The 27,033-nt window shown below is 33.9% G+C and overlaps 1 protein-coding gene across 1 annotated transcript in view; it reads right to left on the minus strand.

The window, feature by feature from the left end:
- Positions 1-11,952, minus strand: part of LOC113494893 (homeotic protein empty spiracles-like) — a 34,319-nt gene extending 22,367 nt beyond the window's left edge. Inside the window, exon 1 of the mRNA XM_026873408.1 lies at positions 9,879-11,952. Coding sequence (XP_026729209.1) covers positions 9,879-10,329 — 451 coding nt within the window. The 5' untranslated portion in view covers positions 10,330-11,952. The remainder of the gene's footprint in view (positions 1-9,878) is intronic.
- Between the last annotated feature and the right edge of the window lie 15,081 nt (positions 11,953-27,033).

The raw sequence follows: 27,033 nt of genomic DNA on the forward strand, positions 1-27,033 counted from the left end.
TAAGTTAAGGAGATGTATCCCTAGTTTACTTTGAACTAAGTATGTACAAATCTATGCAAAGTTTTGATGTAAGTCCTTCTTTTCGTTATAATAATAGAGTGCAGATAACTCTATTAATCCCATTGTTGAGTGTATTCACGAAAATATAAAAAAAGTTTACAAGAAATTCAAACAATCACGGTCCGCATACTTCAAACTTTAACTTTCCCACCCCATAATGATTCCATTCAAGTCAAAAACTACCGGTTTCCTATACAAAAGCTATTATATAATTATAATTAAAACCTGACACGCCTACCAAACAATTACTTGTAGATTACCAAACCAATTTAGGGCTCGTATCAAAATAACGAAGCTTAAGGCTCGTCAGTTGGAACTTTAATAGGCCATTAGTTAAGGAATATAGCCCGTGGGTGGCTGCCTACCGTCCGCACGCAGTGGCCTTGTAGCGACGTCCTGACATTTTGCTAATGATATTATAATTGCACTCTCAACCAATTTAAACAGACCTTTCGCAAATACACCATACAATGTAATTACAGATCATTTTATAATGGCTGTTAATATTTGAGGTATATCAATTACAAGCTGCGTCACTGGAGACATAAAAATTGAGATGGTATCGTTTTATTTTTATTTATTGTCCGTCGGTGAGTTTTAATGAGGAGATTACTTTGGGTGCGAGATAAAAGTGTCATAATCCAAGGTACTCTTACATTGTTGCGATTACAATACTATTAATGTCAATGATAAATATGTTACCTTCGATAATGCCCGTTATTATAAAGGCCGCAAAAGTCAAAAGTCGTTTAATTTTTATCAAAATTAATAACAATTTTGACGTCTGTCTTAAAAATGATGAGTCATTTGACAAGCGTGTGACAACTACAATTACTTTATTTTTCACATCTTACTCAAAACTTTGACAATTCATGGCTGGTTTTAATTAACTGTAATTACCACTGCCGCGCTTACAGCCCAAAAAAAAAAAGAAAACAGGAAAAAGATAAAATAAGCAAAACTCTTTCAAAGTGTTCCATCGTTTTCCGATACAAAAATAGAATTAAGCCTCACAAAAGGACGTGAAGGGCGAAATATCGAAAATATATTCAAAGGATCAAAATAGGATTCAATGGAATCTCTGGGAAAAGGTTCAAGTATTATAATCAATAGAAAGAGGTTCTTTTTCCGAAGGGTGATTTTCCTATTAGAAGGAAACTTTTTTTCAATTTGTATAGTACAAATCTTACATCATTATCTGGATGCTGAAGAAGGATGGGCTGTATAGAAAGAGGCCCGTGCGCAGTAGAATACCACGATTGGCATACATGGCATACCGATGCGTTGAACACTTAAATGTGGTATTTAAAAGATTATTGGTCACTTAAAATAGGAAAGTGGCGAGAAAAAAGCCTTTTATTCAAGTCCCAAACTGCCTTTTTAGCATTATTTGGTCAGGCTTTCGAAACTTCAACTTTGAAATTGATCTATGAACCAGCCCACTCATGTCATCATTATACCATGGACAGTTAATTGTAGGCGTAACCCCTCAAGGGATTGTCAATTAAAACCAACAAACAGGGTTTATTAATGATTAATTAAGTAAAATATTGAGGAATTTATACAGGGGTATGTTTAGTAGACGAAATTATCGTCCTACGGTGTTTATGAAGTCTTTTTTGTAGTTTCTCAAAAAAAGTTAAAACTAACTGATACATCCGACAGGCTCCACAATTATTGTAACCCAATTTAATTAAAATAATATTATTCGCGAGAGCAAAGAAATTGTAATATCCCTTTCTCAACGCGAATTATCCTTACTCTAACGCAGACAAAGTCATTTAACAAAAGTTACCGCATCAATAACCTTTATATTCACTATTTTAACTTGTTATCAACAGAATACAAAACTGTCTTATAATATATCTTGCAAAGATAGCAAGTGACATTGTTACTAAGTATGTAGCATCTGTAAAATTAGTAAAACAAGGGCTTCCTACAAGACTTCATATCTAGATAGGTTTTATAAAAATGATAAGACTGCTTTTTGAGTAAAAAGTTTTGATCTATAAAAATAAGGTGTGCATTTATAATGAGCATATGTAAAAAGTTTCTAGCTGATCAATTGTTCCATTCTATTATACATTTTACTAAAACTTTGATGTTCCAGTTATCTTGAATCGAAGCCTAAACTCAAAACACTTTCTTATCTATTTTGATAATTTTGAAACAATATGCACAATCTTTTACCGTCAATGGGATTATGAATGTCTGACACATAGCACTTCGTTTGTCAAACTCAAAGTTTAGCGGATGTGTTACATTACAATAATGTTATACTTAAATGCGTATTTGATAGCAAAGTTGATACGAACACAGGACGTAAAACAGCTGCCCCCATAAATAAACGTATAATAATAAAGACATTTAACAACCACACTTACATAATTACGCAAACTTAGACATTGCTCAGTACCTCTACTATGAGATCGTAAAGCTGTTTTGTTAGCATCGTGCAAGTAAGACACCGCTATACGCAGTCTATCGCTGTCTCGCTTTCACATCGACAATAGTCCCGCATTAAAATTTCATAGTACAGGCACAGCTCATTATGTCCATAAAACTAAAAATAACACAATAAACAGCTTATATAAAGTATATAATTGCTAAATAACGACAATTTAATTACCAACCGTATTCATGTCAACACAAATGTGCGTCTTGCGTGATAAGGCACAGGTTTCGCAAATGTGCAGCAATTTATTTGTATAATGCGTTTTCACACTAGTCTTTAGTTCTTTATATTTGGACTAAGTGTTACTTATTAGTGGCTATTAACTCGGATCTGATAACGAAACGTTGCTTACAAGGAATTGTTCAACATTCAACCGCAACTGTCTTAGGTTGGCAACGTGCAGCCGTCATTTTGAATAGCGATCGATATTTAACTTTGACATAAAGGTGTTTGTATTTTTTTCTTCCATAACTTTATTCAATAATAAGAATTCAATTGAAAATAACTTACACGTGTTATATATTAGGCATTCAAGTATTAGGTCAAACTTATTTTTCAAGACGAAATAATTAGACAAGACAGTTAACATAAAAAAGCATAATTAAATCAAAACATTCCTATCGGGCAGATAACCCGCGAGAGTGTCACAAAACACATAAACTTTTAGTTTTACGACATAAGAACTGATAGTGATACCCACGACGCTACAATGTTATACTGTACGAAACTATATCGCAGTAAATAAAACGATAACTGAAAAAATAATCTATTATAAAATAGTAATTAAGCCCGACGTTGTAAGGTCACTGCGCGATGAACTCTTTTAATGAATGATTTTTTCTACACAATAACACAGAAATTGTGAATTGAAAACGCGCGTCATCAATTAAAATAAGCTTGAGTGAGACGTTTATTATACAATTTAAATTAACCTATGATAGACCGTGGCATCGTTACGATCTCTACTACTGTTCATTTTTATACCAATCTTACCTACTACGTTTAATTAATAAGCTTCAAAAATATCATAAACCATAAAAAATATTGCCCAAATAAATAAAGCAAGATCTAATAAGATCTCTCAAACGGCCAACAGCAATAATTCAAGTTAATTAATCATAGTTTTCGTTGCTCCTCTCGTCCGTCGACATTGTAAATCATTTGTCTAACTACCGATCGCATCACTAACAAAATGGCGGCCCACTCATAGTTACCAACACAACAATCATTATAAATCGTTGCTTTTTAACGTCAGTTAATCGTCGCAGTCGCCCGACAACAAAGTAAGCTCAAATTACATCCAATTATAAGCTATTCAATCCTTTTAGTGGAAATATGACGAAAAAAAAGAAGAAACACGCGGTTTAACAATATGTGGTAATTAAGAAAAAAGCGCGCGTAACGAAAGATGTGACGGGCAGTGCTACCAACATGTTTAACGAGGCAGATAGTGATGTGCAAGTATCGATAAGTAGGACGATTGATAATGACATGCAAATAAGCATCTAATTAGCGTTGCTATTTAAACGAACCGTATACTTGAGTAAACGACCAGTAGTATAAACAAGTATTTTTTTATGAATCATAATTATAAATAGGCGCGAATATCTTAAGAGATTATCTCAGCTAGTTAGTACGACTATTAATCTTAAATATTGGTGTAGAAAGTTGGATGTTTTAACATTGCAGACCAAATTAAGATCGTGAGGATTAACTTTCCACAGGAGTTCAGTAATTAATTTCAATCAATTATGTTGTAAAAGCTACAAAAAAAAACTTAAAAAACGAAAAGCGTTTAAAAAATTAAAAAGAAAAGTAATCGACTAAAGACCAGCACTAAACATAATCAAATTTCGAAGCAACAATGGCGTCAGTTGATAATCGGGAGCCGGTACCGCGCTCACATAAACCTTTGTCAAAACGCTTATTAGTTTCGTTCGAAAAAAATAATATTTTTATTATTTTTTGCCCTTTTTGTGTGACGAATGACGCTTGTGACGGGCGAAGCGCGTTGAGCCACTTTAATTAAAATCAAGTTTTTATTATGTCGTCGAGTCGATAAAATAACATTGTTGCATAAAAATAGGGTCTATATTCCATAGTAGCTAATCTATGGTTTATTGTGAATTTACGGAAGGAGGGACAAATTATGATGACGATCCTTTGTTGATTTAGATCATGGTGTGAAATTGAGTAGGGTAACGTTATTTACTTTGAATGGACCCCTACTGTTCAAATTTAATAATTGTTAAAGTAGGTAAATGGATTTTTATTGCTCTAGTATTTTCGGTCTTTGTATTTTATTGTTATAATCTTTGTGTTTATGTAATGGGATGTAGAGATGAAGTGTTACTATATCTATTATTGTTTATTTTTTGATCTCTACGTTTTACGTTTTGATGACAATTTTCAATCTCAAAAAAAGTGTGCGTACACTGAGCTTTTTTTTGTGTGAACAATTGACGCAAAGTAATGCTTTACTCGACTGTACTTAGACATAATATATCTGATGACGTGATTGGTCATGTTAATTAAGTATTCCTTGCTAAACTACAATTCTTAGAATATCAAGAAACACAAATTGTAAAGCAATAGTGGTTAAGACAAAATGAACGAAATTGAACGCAGCAGTCACAAAAAAAGCAAAAAAATTGACAAGCGCAAAAACACATTCGAAATTCAAATATTATTATGTCATCGCATTCTCCCGCGCAATACCACAACGTCCATAGCTTATAAATATCGAATGAACATAATAAATTTATAATTATCGAGATAATTAAGTTATCTTAATTATTGCAGCTAATATGTCGATAGTTACATTGTATTGAGGGTATAGGCTATCTGCTGTACGGTAATGTAACAGAGCGGGTTCAGAGGTCATCCATCTTGTTTCAAAATAGTTTTAATAGTGGTCATTAGTAATAAAATTTGTGTCTTTTGTGATAACGAACCTCATTTATATTCTATTGGTATTCTAGAATAGATTTTTAGGTTTTTAGGTATTAAGAATGTAATGAAAAATTGTCTACTTAGCTAAGCTTTGAAAATAAAACAAAATGATGAATGAAACCAAAGAACAAAATGATTTCGATGTTAACAATTTTGCAATTTTTTAATGCAACACTGTTTTTAATTAAGAGTATATATCACCTTATAAAAAAACAAGGGCTTTTTTGCTCATAATCATACTTCATTTATTTTAATGTGACGTCAAATGTTACGTAGGTTCAAAGATCGAAGTAGTGCACAATAATAAATTTATTGTCACAGTAATTGATTCTAAAGCGACTCTCATATTATAATACGTACTTATAAGAGTATTTTGTATGATCTGTCAGTATTTACAAACATACGCTACAATGGTATAAGTGAAACTTATGTATTTAAATTTTATGAGCAATAGGATATTGAGAAATGGTTAAATATCCGAATTCCGATGAAATAAATCTGCTTTTTTTGGTTTTCTACGCTAGAAAATGCGTGATAAATACGTACTTTCTTGTGCTTACAATTATTTTAAATAATAATTGTCTTTTAGAAAACAATGCACGAAATATTCCTATTATAAATCAAACCTTATTGGCGCCCTGCGAGGGACCGCAGAATTAATAAAAAAATTCTTCATTAATTTTCTTAGATTACCTAATAGATAAAAATACAATACTAAATAACACGATACTTTATGCTAGAAGCAATAACAACTAATTACTTACGAAACACCAATTAAGTTATAAAATTTTAATTGAGTTCATTAGATAGAGGTTGTAAAACGTAATAACAGTTTCTACGCCTTATGTACCAGTATATACATTAACATAACTAAGTATTTATATAAATTAATGTTCTATGCCTATCTATTTCGCTATATACCGATTAATTAAATGAACATGTTTTACGTTAAACTGGCTTGTAATTTGGTGATATGCAAAATATGCAAATAACCAATTTAATCGAATTCGTTAGGTTAAACTACTCATTTCTCGACTTAGAATTAGACGGGTAGATGCTAGGTATACGCTGCTATTCAATAGATTAAAATGATGGACCTAGTAAATACCAAATATGGTTAATTTGTAAATCAAATTATTCTTGAACGTGGATGTTGTAATAAATATTAAGAATATTAAATTTGTTCGAAAACAACGGTTTAAAACCATCCAGTTTCTTCAATATAACTGACAAAGCAAACACAATGATAAAACAACCACAAAAAGAATCTAAAACCGTTCACATTTTAAACTAACGGACATTATAACGGCAACTTAATCGTAATTAACTTAAAAGTTAACTCAACGGTAACATTTAACAATTAGGAGCTTAACAGATAATCTGTATTTCAAAAGACAATAGGAATAAACAAACCTATTAATACCTCATTGAACGACAACCTTTTTAGATTAAAAAGTATAATGGCTGTTTGACAATTGTCTTTGCCACGCTTTTTAAAAAAAAGCGACGTTAGTAATGGACGTTTTCGAAAGTTTTAATCCACTTTAGGTTATAGTATTATTTGATATCTTTTTAGCACTCTAATGTTTTAAACATCACTATATTTTGCACTAATAGAATAATCACACACAATGCGTCTTGATAAATGTGTAGAAAATGACATTATTAAATGAATGCAACTGAGTCATTACCGGTCGCGCTGGAGAAATTATGGAGAGGCCTATGTCCAACAGTGGACTGCTATAGGCTGAGATGATGATGATGATGAGTCATTACTGTAGCGTTTTAAAAGGGCCTGGAAAATGGCCTATTTGAAATATAAACTATTGATTCTGATTTCTAATAATAACATAATGTTACAGTCAAGTACCAACCTTATAACTTAAATAACTTGATTTCTTTAAAAGCGAATAAAACGAGCAAAGGCAAAGGTCATACAGCTCTATTTTCGCGGCAAAAAAAAGTCTGAGCTACTTTCTTTACGGCACAGACAACGATCAAAACGTAGTCAATGGTGGTCAGAGATAACAGACTTATCATAATGTCTTCGTGTTATAGATAAGCTACTACTTTTTTTAAAGTTTTATCCCTGTCAACAACGTATCCACACGCGACCGGGTTTAATCGATAAATCTTTTTTTGTATGGGATTTATTATCAACTGTTTTTTTTTTTGTGTTACTTTTCATGTACACTGAAGGCAAAGGAAGAAAGGTTTTAAAGCCGTTTGACAGTTTTTTAATTACCTTACAGCGTAGTTCTAAGTTACCATCCTATTGGTCAAAATATTGAGAAAACCTCTCTCATATAGAAAAGGAGAGACCAGTCTTTCTTGCTTTGTTAAATTAATCGGACTAGAAAAATCAAGACAAATCAACATCATTATACCTTAAAATTATAATAACAAAAGGGAAACAACAATACAAAGATACTACACATGATCTTCATCCTATAGCTCTCCATTTTATATACTTAAAGACATATCCTCTAGAAATAAGCTGGGTTCCATGATTTATACTCGAAGAAAGCGCACAACTAATGATAGGGTACAACCCCATACATCGGCCATAGCCTACAATTGAACCTTGCAACAGCTCATACATTTTGTACCGCCTTAAGAGCATAGACTATAGAACAAATAAACTCTATAGTTTTTGACGAACTATATAATAGACATCTTTTTGTAAAGGTTAATTACAAATTGCACAATTAATTTAACTTTATCAGTAGAATAATTGTGTGATCCGTATTTTATTAACGAATTTGAATTTTTTTTAATGAAGGCAAATGTAGAAGACATCGTTTTTTTTTGGAATCAATAGAATGTTTGAAAATGGCAAATGAATCAGGATAATTGTAGAAGTTGGGTAATTTCTTCTTTAAATTATATAAATCTCGTGTCACAATATTTGTCCTCAATGGACTCCTAAACCACTTAACCGATTATAATAAAATTCGCACACCATGTGCAGGTCGATCCAACTTGAGAGATAGGATAGTTTAAATCTCAAGCCATAGTCGCAATTTCTACTAACCACGCGGACGAAGTCGCGGGCAACAGCTAGTACATTATAATTATCTCATTAAATGATAATTGAATTAATTAGCAAAAAAACCGTTTTCATTAATTTAAAAGCATTTCAATAAGTTACGTCATAATATTATAATCCTTTTTGAATTAGAATAAAAAACAGGTTCGTAATTTGAAATCTTTTTAACAAACCACCGCATCGGATATTAATAAAATTATTATTATAAAAAACCTAATTAGGTTTGCAATAATCTTTGTTAATAATATATCGTATTTAATTGTTGTCTAATTTGCCGCCGGATATTTTAAATTGATAATAAAATTCGGAATATTCAATAATTTGAATCGTAAAGTTTAATTGATTGTAGAAAATGTAATTAACCTTAATAAAAGGATCTGTTGTATTCTATTAATAACATCATCATTTAAAAAAGTGTTAGTAAATGTCAAAAATCAACACGTATTTAGAAGTATGTGTCTTATAACAAGAACATTATGAAGAAAACTATACAAAATGAATTTTCCATAGCATCATAGAACCAGCAAAGTAAATTTGACGATATACCCGGACGGTATTTTCCGCCGTCGCGGAGCAATACCGCTAACTTTTTAACGCTACAACAATTAAACTTTCTTAAAACTAAATAAACCTACAGAATCTGCTCAAATATAAATAATAGTATACACACACACACATCCAAACATTTCGACCAAATCAATTTCCCTTAAAAGTGATCTCAATAGATCCTAATTCTGGGACAACATTTTCTCACGTACACAACCTAAATCACTCACAGCCAGGAAAAACCAAAGTGACTTGGCATAAAACTGGAAAATCTTGACTTAACGAACTAATAAATTAAACGGATCTAAGTTACAATTACAAAAGCGGAGATAAATTGTTTTATTGAATTATAAATCTTACCCCTTATAGTATTAAAGCCCAAATAGGGTCAAATAAGGTGACATGGATTAAGACATGTATGGTGTAATTGTAGATTCCCTTCAAAGACTTATTAATGACAAGGTTAATAATATAGTGGAAAAGGTATAAATATAACAGAGTCTGTAATGGGAAAGAGAGAAAACTCCAAAATTGACTTTCAGAAGAAGTGGTTTTATTACAAGTTTTGCGCAACGACATTTTCTATCTTTCTAGGTCGAATTTTCCTTTATATAGACATTGTGCTTATGCTAGAACATCTCCAGAAACACTATCTTAGTGATTGAAATCTATTCTAAGAAAGTTAGGTTTTAATGTAGGTCCTGGCAGTCGGAAGCACTCAGAACTAAATTTAGATGCGCAGTTTCGCATAAATGTTTTCATTTCTCTGGTATATTACTTGGAGGTATAGGATGTAGAGCATCTGTTGTGACTTACCTCCAGGAAACCTGTGCGGGAATATCCTGCCGTGGCGGTTGATGAGCCAGGGGTAGAGGGTGTAGGAGTCGCGCGGCACGGGCGGCGCGGGGTGCGGCGGCGGGTGCGGCGGCAGCGGAGCCCCGAAGCCCTGCTGCTGGTGCGCCAGCGCCGCCGCCAGCGCCGCGCCCTGGAAGTGCGCCAGGAACTGGTGGTGGTGACTCTGCGCGTCCAGGTACGGCAGCCGCTTCAGCTCGGGCGAGGGGAACACGGCCGGCAGCGCGCTCGGCCTCAGCAGCGGCCGCGGCGAGGGGCTGCGCGGCGACGCCACCGGCGACGGGGAGCCCGGGCTCGCCAGCGGCGGCGACGCCTGCTTCGGCCGCTCAGAACCACCCACTATACTGTCTATACTGAATCCTATCTTCGGTTTCGATGGCACCGCCACCACAGGGGTCGGTGCGAGAGGCATCATGCTTTTACACACAACGGGTCCGTCACAAAAAAAATAATACACCAAATCAGAAGCACATGTCACACAGAACACAATCCATCGTGACGCGAGCGCGCGATACGAACGCCAAGGCGGCGCGCGGCCGAATGAGCCCTCCGCACTCGCTCGACGCCCGTCGGCGCGGAAAAAAAATAACGAACATGGACTCCTCACCTCCGATTGGACGCTGTTTACCGAGGGGTGGCGACTGATCTCCGAGCTGCACTCTTTATTTGAATGTCTGGCGCGCGATTGGCCAATAGGCGTGTAGAGGTGTTATTTGAATTTGGAACGCTTTCCCAGTGGGCGGTTTGCGTTAAGAGCTTGTGCTTCAGCCGGCCGCGTGGCGGACTACACCAGGGCTGTGGCGCGCGACGCGCCGCGCTCGCCTCTCCAATTCGGCTGGTTATGATTCAATTAAGGCGTCGATTGGGTGATCGCGGTCGGCTTGCTCGTTTTGGGCTAGTCGGCTCGCGCGCCGCTCGCCCGCTCCGCTCGCCTCCGCACCGTCGAATACTTTTTAATTAAGTCCGATGCTTTATTAGCTTAATGTCGCGAGATAAACGTGGATTTTTCAACGATTCCCGCCAATAATTGATTCGAACAAAATGGCGGACGTTTATAGTGGGGTTCGGTTTAATTATTTTTATCGATAATAAAATAATTTGTTGCAGCGGCCGTACGATTGTTTTCTTATGTAGTTGAATTAAATTTTAATGAAACCCGATAAACTTTGAATTTCACGGATATTTTCCACCATTACAAACTAAACAGTGTTTGGTAAATAGTTGATTTTTTAATTAAAATTGTTATGCTTTATAGTTTGTGGTGCGTTGTGATTGATTTTTGTTTATAAAATACAGATTGGTTACTTTATGATATTGTATTATTCATTACGAAACATTCAAGTAGGTATTTGACGGGCTTTTTGGACATCAGGAACATTATTATACATTTACAACTTGTAATATTTGGTATGTTCGATATGCAAGTTTCGATTAATTTTCATTCATCTATACTACATTTTAACACCTCTACTACATTTAACTCTTTTTCTTTCGCCTCATTTGATATCAAAACGATTTGATGGTCCTAAGAGAGTTTTTAATTGCACTTAATAATCAAAAAGCATTTATTCTGCTGCTTTTTGTGCATTATGATAAAAGTACAAGATACAAGTACTAGGAGAAATCAGGCTCTACTTTCTATAAGACTCTATTTTTTAATATATTAAGATAATAATGATAAAATACTTAACTAATATATTAATTTAATTACAAAAGGTGTCAAATGAAGTGAAGCCAATGATAATTAATCAACTGTTTCCAGCGTTGACTTAACAGTCTATAACAAAAAATAGAAATTATTATATACATAACTAAAATCGTTTTTATAAAATACAACACAAAGAGATACTCCATTACCTTTTCTCTCGCTTCCATTTTAGGCCCGTATGTGAGGACATGCTTGCTCAGGTCATCCTCATGATTAGTTTTCTGTTTAAGTGTTTTCTGAAAATAATTATGATCAAAAATTGATTTAATTCCAATGTAACAAACTTTTATCGTAGGCTTTGCAAATGTTTGACAATTGATTAAAAATACAGTGAAGATTTTAAATTGTTAATTTCACTACATTCACTATACCTACTTACTATTTAAATAATACTGCAACCCTTTCATGTATTTATTGAGATTAATCAACTGAAATTGGTATAACATGGCGGCAATACCTATAGGGTTAGAAACTGAATTTGTAGAGTTCCTTATAATCTTTGATGTTGGCTTTGTCTTTAAATATTCAAAAAACATATGGTGAAGTATTATTTTATCATTTTATATTACTTTCTGAGGTAGAGGTTTAATCAGTAAAAAGTAGAGTCACAATTGAATATAAGTACTTAATTATATTTATGTCACTAAAATCAAAGTGCCTATTAGAGGAAAATATTTTCATTTTCATATGGTGCTTTAACATCTAGTCCTAATAAAATTTACTAATAAAAATAGAGTTATAGAAAAAATGTTACAAGATTGAAAAAGATAAATATGGTTTTTTTATACCCAAGCCATTGTTTAAGAAAACAGAATATGAAGAAAAAACTTCAATAAAAAGGAGAGTCGTTGTCTATAACTTTATACATTTGATGAAAATCAAAGTTTGGTTACAAGATTAAAATAGATGCTGCAATTCAAGTCATTAAGGAATCGAATACCTAAATGTAATTTTGTTCCAAAATAGGCAAATTATAAGTTATCATTAGTACAAAAGATTCTTTATATTTATCGTTCTGTAGTGAAATATTTTTAAAATGAGAAATAGTGTTTGCTAAATGGTATAAAATGTGTTAAAGAGTGCAATAAATTGAAACACATTGAAAATGTAGAGAATTGTAAAAAATAGAAATATCGAAATGCGTTCGGTGTATTTGTCTATGCTTAACTTATTTAGAAAAATATCGTTTAAGCGAACGCGCTTGGTGAAGTACTAGATTTGGTTGAATTATAGAGTCTATCTGATTTATGGAACCTCTAGACTTCATCATGCTACTTTTAGTAACAGTCAAAACTCTATATATTGCGTAATGGTTTATAAGATTTTTTTTTGAAACATATATTATTATGTTTTCACTAAATAAATTATCTTTTTATTTTTAGACTTGTTTTGATAACTAATCAGAGCTTAGCTTAAGCCAAAGAGCAATCAATCTTAATAACTTTAAACTTTAAAGTTAAATCTTGATTATAAAATTATCTAATTTCAATCATTTACGCAATAAATGAAAAGGCCCGAGATATTATCACGCCTTCTCGCAAAGGGTGTGAGCACGACCCAAACTCTATTTAACCGATCGTATCAAGAAACAATTTAAGTAAAACTCTCGATTCCGGTAATTTCCTCCAAAAGGAAGCTACTCTCGGTAATAGACGAGTTCCGGACCATTATATTGTTATTTACTTTCCACTTTTATGAACTTTCGATTTAAGATACCTTGTTGTATTAAATAAGTATTGTGAAATGGTAAGCAATGTTTCTTGATATTTTCAAGATGTCTTCCTAAATACCTAAAGTTTTGTGTAATCTATACTTGTATACTAATATATAAAGCTGAAGAGTTTGTTTGTTTGTTTGAACGCGCTAATCTCAGGAACTACTGGTCCAAATTGAAAAAATATTTTTGTGTTGAATAGACCATTCATCGAGGAAGGCTTTAATCTATAAACCATCTCGCTACGACTAATAGGAGCGAAGATACAATGGAAAATGTGAAAAAAAACAAGGCAGGTATAAATCATAACTTATATCTTCTACCCTAGGGGACGAAGTCGTGGGCAACAGCTAGTTTTTAATAATGTCATGATTTGCATGCGCGAGGTGCAGGTTCCATTCCAACGACGGTAAAATACCAATTCAAAGTTGTAATACGTTCTTTTGCATTATTATCATATTAACTTGTTTGTCTGAAATGGTGAACCCACAGTGAGCTAGCAAGCTATCAATTGTGAAACACCGTGAGACCTGGTATCAAATAAAAGAGTTGATCAGAATTGATTCAGCGGTGTAGCCTTGGCTATACAATCGTTACAAAAAGAATTAGTTTTGAAAATAGGGAAGAAGTCAAAAACTATGCTTAAATATACTTATTAAGTAGTTATTGTCTTGTATCCAAGTACTTATCACATTCAATTCCCATTAAAACATTCTTACAAGATAGCCCAAGATCCCAGCCTCTAAATTGCAATTCGAAATCCCACAGAATCGCGAACCCCACGCCTGCTCCCGCGCGTCCATTCCAACCCATTAGCCCAACATAACCTCACGATGTTTGCGCACAAGCATCAATACAAACAAAAATAATTGGCCCTAGTTACCCGCCATTATGCCGCCATCTTGGTTCCGATAAAATCAAATCTTTTGAAATCTTATAACACCTTTGAGTAACCGGTGTTCTGTTATTCAAATAGAGTCACGATTCCGATCGCGAATAAGGCGTGATAATATAATTGGATAATCTAGTAATTGTGGTACGTATTTACATAAGTTTTGAGGTGTGATCTTAAGGTAAAAGGTCAAAAGTACCGAAATAATGCCGTGACTCCAAAAGGCATGGACAATGTTACATCGAATTCGAACAGAAAATTTTAAATGTATGGGAATGACATTCCAATATGACAAGTGACGTGGCTTTGACTTGTCAATTCAATACTATTGAGCGATTCGTCCGCGTTAGCGCTTGGAGAAATGTAATTTGACTACAGGCTCTGAAAAAGGAAAAGTTTCAATCAATATAATTGTCACATGATTGCAGTCAATTGAGCTACTTTCTGCTTGTCACGAAGAAAAGCTTAGCCAATTTTTTACCAGTCGATTGGTATAGCACTTTATTAGAGATTTTACTACCAATAGTCCAACAAGATACCTTAAAATTATCGTCTAACAAGATACTAAGTCATATTAAAAATGTAAAACGCTTTATAAAATAATTAATTTCTATTCATATTAGGTCTAATAGGTTTTTAAGATTCTATTGGATAATCTCAAAACGTAATGAAAAGATTTTGGGAAATTCTTTTACCAATATAACAAAAACTTTATTTATGAGTATCATAGGCTATATAATATAATATGAATCCGAAAATAGGCCGGACCGGAAAATACTGTCCAACAAAGTGGACATGGGTCAGCTAGTACTGAATTCCTATAAGTAAATTAACTACAGGAATTGCGTATGCATGTTTCATACTGAGTTTCTTAGCAAGTAATATGCATTATTATTTTTTTCTCTAGCCCACTAACTGTGTCCCACTGCTGGGCAAAGGCCTCCCCCAAATCCTTCCGCGACTCTCTATTCTGGGCCGCATGGAACCACCCTGCGCGGTACTTAAGCGTTAAGGTCGTCTCGCCACCGCTTCCTAGGTCATATGCATTATTTAACTATTAAAATTTCAATATATGAACTCTACCGTTAACGGTCCATTGCCGGATGTAGGCCTCTCGCAAGTTCCGCCACAAAACTTGGTCCTCCGACTTTGTTTACCTTTTCATCATGCTGGAGCTCACTGCATTTACTGCCGTTTCGTAGTCACAACTCAAAGACTTGTCCACTTAAAAGCCTTCGAGAAGGAATTGAGTGAGGAAATTAATAAAGTAATAACAATGCAAAGATATCGGACAACTTAAAAAAAGTGTCCGGCACTAAGGAATTTAATCCTTGTGTCGTAGGGGTTTCACAAACATTCAAGTCACGTGTACAGATCAACCAGACTTAGGACAAGCATTCTTAGATCACCTAAACGATTGGCCTACGCGGGGATCGAACCCGCGACACACTCTTCTATTCGTAACTTTTACTATATTTAGGGCTTTTTCAAAATGCTACGTTATTCTTTAATTACACCCCACACTACCTATTGATAGTAAATTCAATTAATCTTTGTGCATGACACGGTGCGTTGATTTTGTGTATGAATGCCGGAATATTTTTTGTGTCACTGTGACACAAATACAATCTCCTGTAAGTAGTGTTCTGGGCCCCGCACAAATGAGTTGAATTATCTGGGCCCCAATTATGCTATTTACAGTATTTACAATGAGCGGTGAATGAAAGAAGTTTGGCTTAAAATGATAATTTTCGTATTCTCTTAAGCATTTTTCTACACAATAATTAGAAATTCAGTACGGGACGATACACTCAAGATCAATACAAGTAACTTCCAATTATTGTATTGGCTTAAGAGAATAGGAATAATCTCAAATTTAATTCAATTGCCATTCATTCATTGGCCGTTGTAAATAGCAGAATTGGGGCCCTGGATTCTACACCTTATAAACGGAGTGCTACGTAAAAGTTAAAAGTGAAACCAGTCGACATGAGCGATGGTACACTTACGCTAAATGTTCTCAGGCCCTAGGGTCAACTATTGGCAGTATTGTCTACCACACCACCAAACATGGTCGCTTGTTACTCGTGCTAGCCCGGAGGTTAAAACGTCATGCTTAAAGCGTGCGGATGTGGGTTCTAGTCTAGCATGTGGTCAATGGCGTAATTGTGTTAGCTAGGAAAGTAGGTAATTATTCGTGCTAAAAGTTTTGTGTAAATGCTTTTGTAACTGGTAATACTTACTTGTGCAAGAAAGTATTAATTTAATTATTAGTTTTGTTTTAATTTATTTTTTATAATTGTAATAGTCCTTAACTAATTAGTAAGAAAAGAATACAGATCAGAACTAATTCAATTTAAATTTCTGGTTACAAAAAATCTCGTCTTTCTACATCTTTCACCCCGTGAAAATTCGATTGAAGCCGAGTGGTACAGGGCAAAAGACTCATGACTATAGCGCGCGAAGTGCCGCGCGTTCGATCCCCGCGTAGAACAAGTTTTCTTGGGATCCATAAATGTTTGTTCTAAGCCGTGGTGTTTTTGATATTAAATTCTTTAATTCGTTTCCGTTTCTATTTCTTAAAGCGTGATATCATTTTATAAAAATAAACTTTGGTTAGTTCATTTTTTGTAAAAAAAATATTTTTTTAACATTTTTTAATTATTTTTTTAAATTTTAGTGTTATATTATATTTGCCCACGCTCCGTTTAGTTTTATAATCAGTAATCAGTATCAACAATCCTCTGAATAATAATCAAATTATTTTTTCACGAACTTTTATCAAAATCCGTGCCTTAGTTCCAATTATAAAAGAAAACTGACAGCTGCCAACATAATACCAACATTGTAATAACAACAGATTTCAGGAAGTCTTATTATTATTACTTTCGATATGAGAGGAAAGTATGGCGCCACGCAACATAAATGCCATTTATATTAGTGCAGTTAAGTGAGCGACAGGCTACGTGGTTGTAATGGACGCTAAAACACCAGGCCCTGTATATGCGGCGTGTAGTGTTGCGCTTCACTGGTTGCCGATTGTCGATGCAGTAGGGATGGGGTGGGGTTGAATCGATACCTAATATCGATTTGTTGGTTATTGTTGATTTCTTAAATCTATTAGTGGATACGTATCCATGGATTAAATTTAGGTGTGTTATTTTCCGATAAACATGTAATAAATTTAGTTTATTAATAATAATATTCTTAAACTTTTACATAACGCCATCTAGTCTCAAACTAAGCAAAGATTGTAGGATGAGTACTAGACACCTGATAGGCATACTTACATATTTCTAAATACATACATAATACACATAAATTACACCCAGACATAGATCAAATGATCGTTCTCATCACACAAACCTTTGTACTGGGTGGGAATCGATCCCTTTTCTTCGGGTCTATCAGTCACCGCCAGTCAAGTTATTGAAGTTATCAACTCTGATTTAAAAAATCAGTTATAAATTAAGAAATATCTGTTTATTAAGAAATTCTGAAATATATGTTTTATAGTCAGGATATCTGTGTGTGGACACACACAGATAAATATATACACTAACTACTGCCCTGCAGAGATGGCATAATATATTTCCAAATACCTAACTTTATGGTGTTGTAGTATATGTCAAACTACCACATAAACAACTGCCATATAACCATGCAATTAACGAGTATTTATAGAAGAAGTCATCAATAACTCAACATTAATTACTAACCTTTTAACATATCCAAGCTTCAGCAAAAAATCTCCCATAGCCATTATACTAGTATTTTTAAACAATTTACCTTCAAGATAATGTATTTTAATTAATTCAAGGACTCTATAATCACCTTTCAATAGAGTACTCTTGATTGTGAAAGAGAGACATCACTATACGACTTATATCAACCTGTCTCGCTTGCACAGTTGCGACAATTATCCTCTAAGTAGTATTTGTATCATAGAGTTAATTATTGTTTCCTTAATCTATCCATGTGTTAACTTAGTATGCATAAAACGGATAAGGAAACAATTTATCATACACCTATTAAGTGGTGTTTTACATACAAAAGAGTTTTAAATAGCAGTTTCACTAAGGCAGGTAGTGATGGCTTCATTTTTGTAACAAAAACTGGCATAATATAGCTTTAGTCTGAGAGAAAATTAATTGAGATGAAGAGAATTTGAGATGCTTCTTAATTGGAAAATATAATATCACATACCTACAGAAAAATACCTTGTATTGTTGATTATCTACTACTGCCTTGTACCTTCCCCGCATTGCAATTAGATGATAGGTATAACCAAATAAACCGAGAAAATAACTTAATTAATTAATACTTTTGTACTGCACCTAAATAATGCTATTAGCAATTGTTCAAACAAACTTTTTGGAGTCAAAGAAAGTTGGTGTGAATAATTGTAGGCTAAGCTAAAAACTCAGCGTAAGAAGTTAACGCGTTATCACAAACAGGGCGAAATTAAACACATAATTATTTTATTTCCTACCTCAATAAAACCAATCAATCCAAAAACATTCAATGTCAAATTAATTTAACTTAATGACTAATTGAATCGAAATCGATATAATGAGCCCCTCACTAATAGCATCAATCATAAAAACGTGGTTGGTAAACAATGGCGGCGGGTGGGCGCGCGGCGACGCGGGCGGCCGACACTTTAGCGACACTTCGATATCCACCTAACTATCGATACTTGCACAACCCTACGACAATAAAAAATAATTATACTTGTGTAATCCGAAGTTAGAGATTCGAAATTAGAACGATAATTTCTTTTTAATTATAATGTTGCAGTTTACGATTTTAAAATTGGAATGATTTGTTTTTAATTGGAACAAATCATTTTAATAAACATGTTGATACATTTACATAATCAATGAGATTGAGGTCTTCATAAAAGAGTTATTTATTAGTTAATAATTATTCTAGGCGTGTTATAGTAATTATTTGTTCTGTCTATCATTATTAAAGAAGTGGGTAACCACTGAACACGAGATAGTTTTGTGCTTAAAAACAAGAGCCTGCTAAAACCAACAATTTACTTTTGCAATTTACTTAATTCAGTTCAGAAACCACATCTGAAAATGAACAACGGAGTTCAATTAATTCTACTCGAGCTCAAAATTAACCAGATTATTCATTTGTTGACAAATTAAATGTAGGTACCAAGGCCAAAATATCACAACCATAATGTTTTTGCCGCTTTTGTTCGCTGATCAAATTCCTTGGTTTCTTATCGGTATGGAAGTTTATATACTTAAAAGTAATACCTACTTACCAGAATAAAGATATGCCTCATACCTTCTGTTGAACAGGCATCACCACCCTTGCTCTCTGTGGGTACGCCATTTCAGCTACCGTAGTCAAATTACACATCTGCAGTCTATAGCATTTATAGAAAACTCTCGAATGTATTGAAAGAACATTTGGTTTCGTTTAATAAGGAAATAAATAAATACCTACCTTTCATTTTTATACGACAACGGGGCAGCTAGCGCTGGTTATTCGGTCTGCTGACCTTGGTGTTAGTAGTTGATTGTTTAATTTTATAGTGACTTACATCGACTTAAAAAATTCACACTTAGATTATTATTGATACAGTATTTTGTATTCCATGTTGTAAACGGAAAGACAGCGTGCTGCTGAGGAGTTTGTTGCATCGTTTCTCTCATTTCTTCTCTCGCTGATCTTTGAAAGCTGTAATGGGTGGGCGAATCTGACTGTCCAATGAATTTGACTTTCAAAAAGTGCTACTTTTGAATAAATGACTTTTGATTTTGATTGACATATTCAAGGGTTTTCTATTAACGGTAAAAACTATTGTTATGTTATTTCGCTATGTGGGCAGTCGTTACCATTTATACTATACTAAGTTTAACTAAAATGCGCACTCATCTGAAGAAAATCAAATCCGCTTCATACAGCTAAAACTCATATTTGAAAGTTTTGAAACCCACCCACGACGGCTGCAGTACCTACTATAGTACTTAGTGTTTCTTAGGGTTGCCATGAAAGCCCTCATTACGTGTATTTTTAGACTTTACAACTTTGAGTTTGACGTATAATAGGCTATAACTATTACCATAAGAGTTTAGCGAACTGAATTAATTTGCTAACGACGAAGACTCGTGTCAATTTCTAAAAATAAGCTCTAATTTTAGACAAAGTCTTGGCATTAATTTAACTTATCTAAGTGTCAATCATTATTGGGACTCGAGAGAATTTATTTTTTTAATCATTAAGTACTATTATCAGGCATTAGAATCTCACTTCAGTGGAATCTCGTCCCTCCTTCCATTTATCTTTCTTTAGGGACCTTCTCAACACTGCAAACTCATGCGTCATAGATGGAAACTTCCAAATCTTTTACAAGAAATAAAAATAATATGAACTCGATATGTAAAAGTAATGAATAAATCTATATTCGTATGATGAAGAATAAAATAAATAATAAATAATAAATGCGGACAACATCACATACATTGTTCTGAACCCAAAGTAAGTTGCTAAAGCACTTGTGTTATGGAATTCAGATACAACGAAGGTACCACAAACATCCAAACCCGAGACAATGTAGAAATGTGAATTTTTACATTGACTCGACCGGGGATCGAACCCGGGACCTCAGAGCTAGCAACACCTTGAAACCGGTGCGACGCCACTCGACCACGGAGGTCGTCAATAAAATCGACGATCATCAACGAATGTAGCTCCTCTCTCACTATCAGGTAATCACTTCCTAAGAGCTAGATTACAGACTCTCGTTAGACATCTAAAAATCCTGAACCAATTAAACTATCGGCTGGTAAAGGCTTTAGTCTACAAGGGGCTATTAATAACTGTTGGGCTCTGGAGAAGAAACAAACACCACAGTCTGTAGCTGTCTGTCACTCATAATGCGAAAGGTTCCGTAGGCATACAGCCAGAGCGGTACCTAAACAATATTGTCTAAACACGATGCCATATTCATATACTTTATGCCTCTGAAGCGTGCAGTCTGATAACAATTTTCAAAACAAACGTGAAAAGTCAGGTATATTTTTAACTGAATAATATAACAACTGACATTTCAATGTTACCATAACTTACTAAATAATTCAAATGTACATGTTCAACCCTGTGGAGTACTTACTTTTGGCGGCAAAACAGCAAAAAGTTCCAGCTAATAACGGCTTCTTTTATTAACATTATATTTAGGAAAAGCTTGTAAATGTGCAAATGTAGAGTTAATTGCGATCGAAATGTAATTTTACTTCAACATCTAGAGGTCTATTATGGTGGTCTTAAAAGATCAGGAAGTATACTTAGAATTCAGAGTACCGACACGGGAGTTGAAATGTAAAACCTGAATAGATACGGTCTACAAAAAGTTATTTAATCCTGCATAATTATAATATGTGAGGTAGAAAAGGAGCATAAATCAGAAATTTAGACATTTTCCACCAAAATAAATTAAAAACAAAATAGGGTTGTACTTCATCGACATCGACAAATTTCAAACAGCGAACAACATCGGCCATTTTGTAAAACATGCCATTTACGAGCGAGCGGTGCGCGCGCAACAAATGCGTCCAAGATTAATTTAATATTTCATAATTACTGTTTTTACTTCCGTTCGAGTTTAATGAGAAAATGTTTTGATTTTATTTTATTGCTGTTTAACGAAGTGTGGGTTTGGTGTAACAGTGTTTTATGTAGCTGCCGGTGTGGTCGCCCGCAATCATTGTGCCTAGCGTTTTATGCGAACATTCTTATTAATTTCTAACAGCGTGTTGTAGCTTTTTAATGCTTTAATTTGAACCATGATCTTTTAGTAATTGAAGATGTTTGTAAATACTGTTTTTAGTACTATTTAGCTTACTTGAACATTTTTTTGTATATTTATTGCAATTTTTAAATGAAGAAATGAATCTTCGAAATGTCAACTTCTTGTTGATAAAAGTAGAAAGGAAAATTCTCCTCCAGATTTATCGGTCATGCAAAGGCTGTGAGTTTAACGCCACTTAGGTGGCGTTCAAATGGTTGGAAATAACAAATTTGAGGTGATTCGATGATTTAATCTTGCAACAAATCTTACTTGCTTATACCGATCAGGTCCAGTTTTCACCTTCTGATTACAGGGGCGCATGTGTCCTCAGAACACAGAGTGCAGAGCTTGTATTACATAAGGCACGCTTCATGCCTATTGCATCTCATAGGAAAAATAACCAACATCACCACTAAAAAAATTCAGCATATTTAAAACGAACTTTTGTTTTGCAATCGAAAAATAGTTGTCGCAAGACAATTTGGATAACTGCCAAGCTTGGCGCTCGTAAAGACGGGCATTTTACATTTTAATATATATGTAAGTATATATACTGATTATTTATTACTGAACAAGTGTAGTTATGTGAGGTCTTAAACGCGACGTGCATAGGAATGTAATTGTTTTATTATTTTAATCCTTTACATTGAAAATATTTCTTCATACCTAATAGATGCACCTATGTAAGGACGAATCTTGGCATAAATGTCAATGGAAACTGTCTGTTTATTTATTTGTCATTGTTTTTTGAGAAACTTCTCCTTTTAACAGTCGGTTGAAAATGTACCTATGAGACAATCAATTTATTGATATCTACCAAAAAATATCAACCAATAAAACAGCGTTTATAAAACATTCGTCACGGTTGGCAAAAGAACAATCATTATCTACTGTACAAGCTAGTCGTCGTTAAAACACGTCTTTATTTTCATACCTAATTGTTTAAAAGCAATTAGTACAACATAAAAAGTTGCAATTTGTAAATAAAATGTCAGTTTGTCATTCCCAAACACTATGATAATAATTCCGAAAACTTTTACATTAACAATCATGCGACATTTCATTCTATCAACAGTTTCCATTTTCATCTTTTAAACTCATTATTTTGACTTACAATAATAACAACATCAACATTTCACAATTACCAGAACTCCTAAATTAGCTGCAGGTGTAAACGCAATAATAAGTGGCTACGACGCCAACTTCTGCGTTCAAACGAACTGCTTACATGACAGATGTCAATATGGCGGTCCAAATTGGCGGGAATCGATTTTCAATACGTTTTTTCGCAATTATCAAATTAGAACGACATTATCGGATACTTCGACGATGTTGGGAAGGTAAATTGACAATAATTATTGTTTATTTATTGTTGAATGGTATATGAATGTAGTGCAAAAAGCTAAAGGGCTCGCTCATTTATTTATGAGATATTATCATGCTGGTTTCTTTATTAAGTGATGAGAATTATAACTACACAGTTGTACGGTTTTATTTTGCAATGACACGCACAAGGTAGACCATATGTGTTAGAAATTGTATATCACAGATGTTGGAAAGGTAAAATACATGATTTGGTTTGTTTCGCGAAAGTTTTATTGAGATAATGTAGATTAAATTGTTTTTCAGGGGTACCAACGACTAATTAGACAAATTGAAAAAAAACTAATGACCAAGTTTAACATCTAATAAAATTTGGTTATATCTTGTCTCTATAAGAAGTGGCCTATCGATGCCCAGATTTGAGATAAATTACGCTAATATTATAAATGTGAGAGTATGACATGTGAGTGTGTATTTTTGTTGCCGGTTCACGGCCAAACGACTCGGCCGATTTCTCTGAAATTTGTCGAAGAGGTAGTTGACACCTAGAACTATCACATTGGCTACCGACTGCGGTAAATGAAGGTAATATTTTTGAAGCTTACTGGACGAGCTTACATATGAAACAGCTAGCGCAAGAAATAAGTCACACCCATCCCAACAACTAATTACAATTTACAAGTGACAATTAACTTTTACTACACAAGAATATAACTCGAAACAAATTAGAAGTAAATGAACAACACGATCCAACACGAAATTATGGAGAGGAATAATTAATGGCCATCTTTGATTATCTTCTAGTGTTAATATTAGTTTCATCTTCTTTGGGGTACCATGGAGTTTTTATTGTACAGTAGTCGTGAATGCAAAGTTACTGGCCAGAAAATGTGGAAGAAATCGTAATACAATGTAAAAAAATCCGACCCCCTAGTGATACAGTTATTTTTTTCATTTACTTTTGAGTTCTATACATTTTTCGTACAAAAATGGTAGGTGTAGGTATCTTTGTAAATTATTCCGTAAGCTTCTTTATGGATTGATTGTCAAAAATTAAACATACAGTGTTGTGAATAGAGTTCTGTATCTTGTTCCTGTGTTACCAAATTTGTTCAAATAGGTCAAGTAGGTGTGTAAAATCAGTAGGTAGGTGAAAAAACTAACGTTTAAAAGGTTAGGTAAAAAATTATGGAAATGAAACGAATGACTCAAACAGGGTAGGTACACCATGCACGAAATTCCGCCGAGAAACACCTGAAAACAAACCGAAAATAAAGAATTTTTAGGTTATATTTAAAATAAAGTAAATTAAAACAAAAATAACCAATAATGTTAGTTTTATTAAGCTTACGCAACTTACTAAGTTTAAGAGTCTAATCTGTAACATGTCACTGAATAATATACGGAACACAAACATCGCAAGTCAAACTCGTGCCTATCACCATTTTTTACTTCGTTCGAATACGCAAACCAAACAATAACATGAAAACTCTCATTAAAAAACGCCCGTAGCCGCGGGCGTCATATAAATAACGCATTCAACATCCCCCGTTCTCAGTCCGTTAATTACTCGCAGCCAGTTTGAAACAGTCAATTATTATTTGAAATATAAACATAGAAACGCCATGGTACCAGTCCTAACTACTTACTCTTAATTACTTTTAACTAAGACGTAATTCACTCGTTGAAAGTAGGTATTTAGTGGACTTATCTTTGTCGGGCGACGTTGATGTATTGTTGCGTGAAACGGAGCGTACTTATTTGTTTTTTTTAAACGCCCGCCGGGCGCGGACAAGGCTCTTTCGTTGTGAGGAAACTTACCGCAAAGTTGGGTGTATTTGAATAATTATATGATGGTTAAATGCTCTGGTAACATTATTTTAAGTTATTTGGCATAAATAGATGTAAATTTTTCACTAATTTACAATCTTAATGACTGTAATAAAACCACGCTAGTGTGAGTGTATGGTTTTAGATTGCAATTTTATGTGTGTTTAAATGTATAATGAGCGTAGATCGGTGACCTGTCTCACGTTTTTAGCGAAAATATAAACTAAGTTTTAGAGAAAATACAAGAGTCAAAGTCAAAGTATCCTTATTGTGGGACTGCTCTTCACATAGTTACCTACAAACATTTTGAGTTTTTACCTTCTTTTGTATACTTAAAGCACTTTAAAACTAGGTACAGGTAGTGAACAAAATAAAATTATGTTTTTATTGATTTAAAAAATGAGTTCAGTATAAAGGAAACCCTGACTCCTGTGCTAAAAATAGTGCCTTCAAGCCTGTGTTATAGGAGCATTACTGTGTCACAGGAGTCTTCGCCTAAATAAATAGATATTGAATGGCAATTAAGTATGGGTAGATCCTAGATAATAGATAGTAGAAAAAATAAATAAGCACGTACGCAAAACAATAAAACTTATATAATTTACTATTTATTTTAATTGCTAGTCAACATAGGGAGCCAACATTTCTGAGGCTGGCAGCACCGCGGTCGTTCGAGCGAACCATGTAATTAGGCGGTTATAAAAACTTTAGGTAATTAATTGTGTTTCTTTGTTACATGAGTGTGCGTTAAATTGATATTTATTGTTGACATTTCGTGCCGTGAGCGGTGCTCGTATTTAATTGTTGTTAATTCGTGTACACAAGCAAAATGGCGGCGCTCCCCGACGGTATGTGCTGCAATTAAAAATCCTGCAAGAGGCACTGAATATCACAGCTCTGGGATTAATGAGTCTTCGTAATTATTTGTTTTATATTATCAACTGTTTTTTGTGGTAATAAAAGTTGTGTCGTTTTATTTATTTCTGTTATTAATTTATGATGTAGGTAGGTACTAGGTAGTTAAGTTGGTGACATAAAACTATTTTGTTTTTTTGTCTGTGGATAGGCCCAAGACTGCAGATAAAGTTGTAATAAGTAAGAGAAGACATTTTTCAAAATCAAAAAATACATGTTGCAAAACACAGAACGACTAATAAAAAAAAATCGTAAGTTCCCAAGTCAAAACAACTATACATTCTACAAAATAGTTGACAAGTCTTCGGAAACATCTTATTGGAAACGAAAATTAGACATTCACGAGCTTCTTTTTTCTACTGTGAAGTTAGCTTTCCTATTTTTTTTAATAGGGATATACCTTTATTGAAATAGCTATCGATAAAAAAACCTTATTAAAAATCACTTAAGGTAATTAATGCCTCCCTGCTCCTCCTCATCTAAGTTGTTAACCATATTGGTTGATACAAGCAATGACAACTCAATTGTGGTAGAATTATTTTATTCACTGGATGAATATTCATAACCATTAATTCTCAGTGGGTACTTAAGTAAATAAGTAACCTACCAATAAAGACACAGCTCATCCTTGCATTGTAGCTACGTAACGTATTATTATAATAAGTAGCTCATAATAACGCTTTAGTCAACATAATGAAACATTTTACCCCTCTACCTATTTAAAAATGGAAACAATAGCTAATCACGGCCATACTGTGTCCGCCATTAATTTAGTGGGCGCGCAAATAGCGTGCGTAGAGGTCGTTTCGTGTCGATTAATTAGCAATTCAAACATATTTAGCTTAATAACAACGTCTAAACTTGGTTTCGATCACGTTTACATGTAATTAATGTTTTCCAAACCATAACTTTAAGTTTTAGGTC

The sequence above is a fragment of the Trichoplusia ni genome, chromosome 6, assembly GCF_003590095.1.
Source record: "Trichoplusia ni isolate ovarian cell line Hi5 chromosome 6, tn1, whole genome shotgun sequence".
In the NCBI taxonomy this organism is placed as follows: Eukaryota; Metazoa; Arthropoda; class Insecta; order Lepidoptera; family Noctuidae; genus Trichoplusia; species Trichoplusia ni.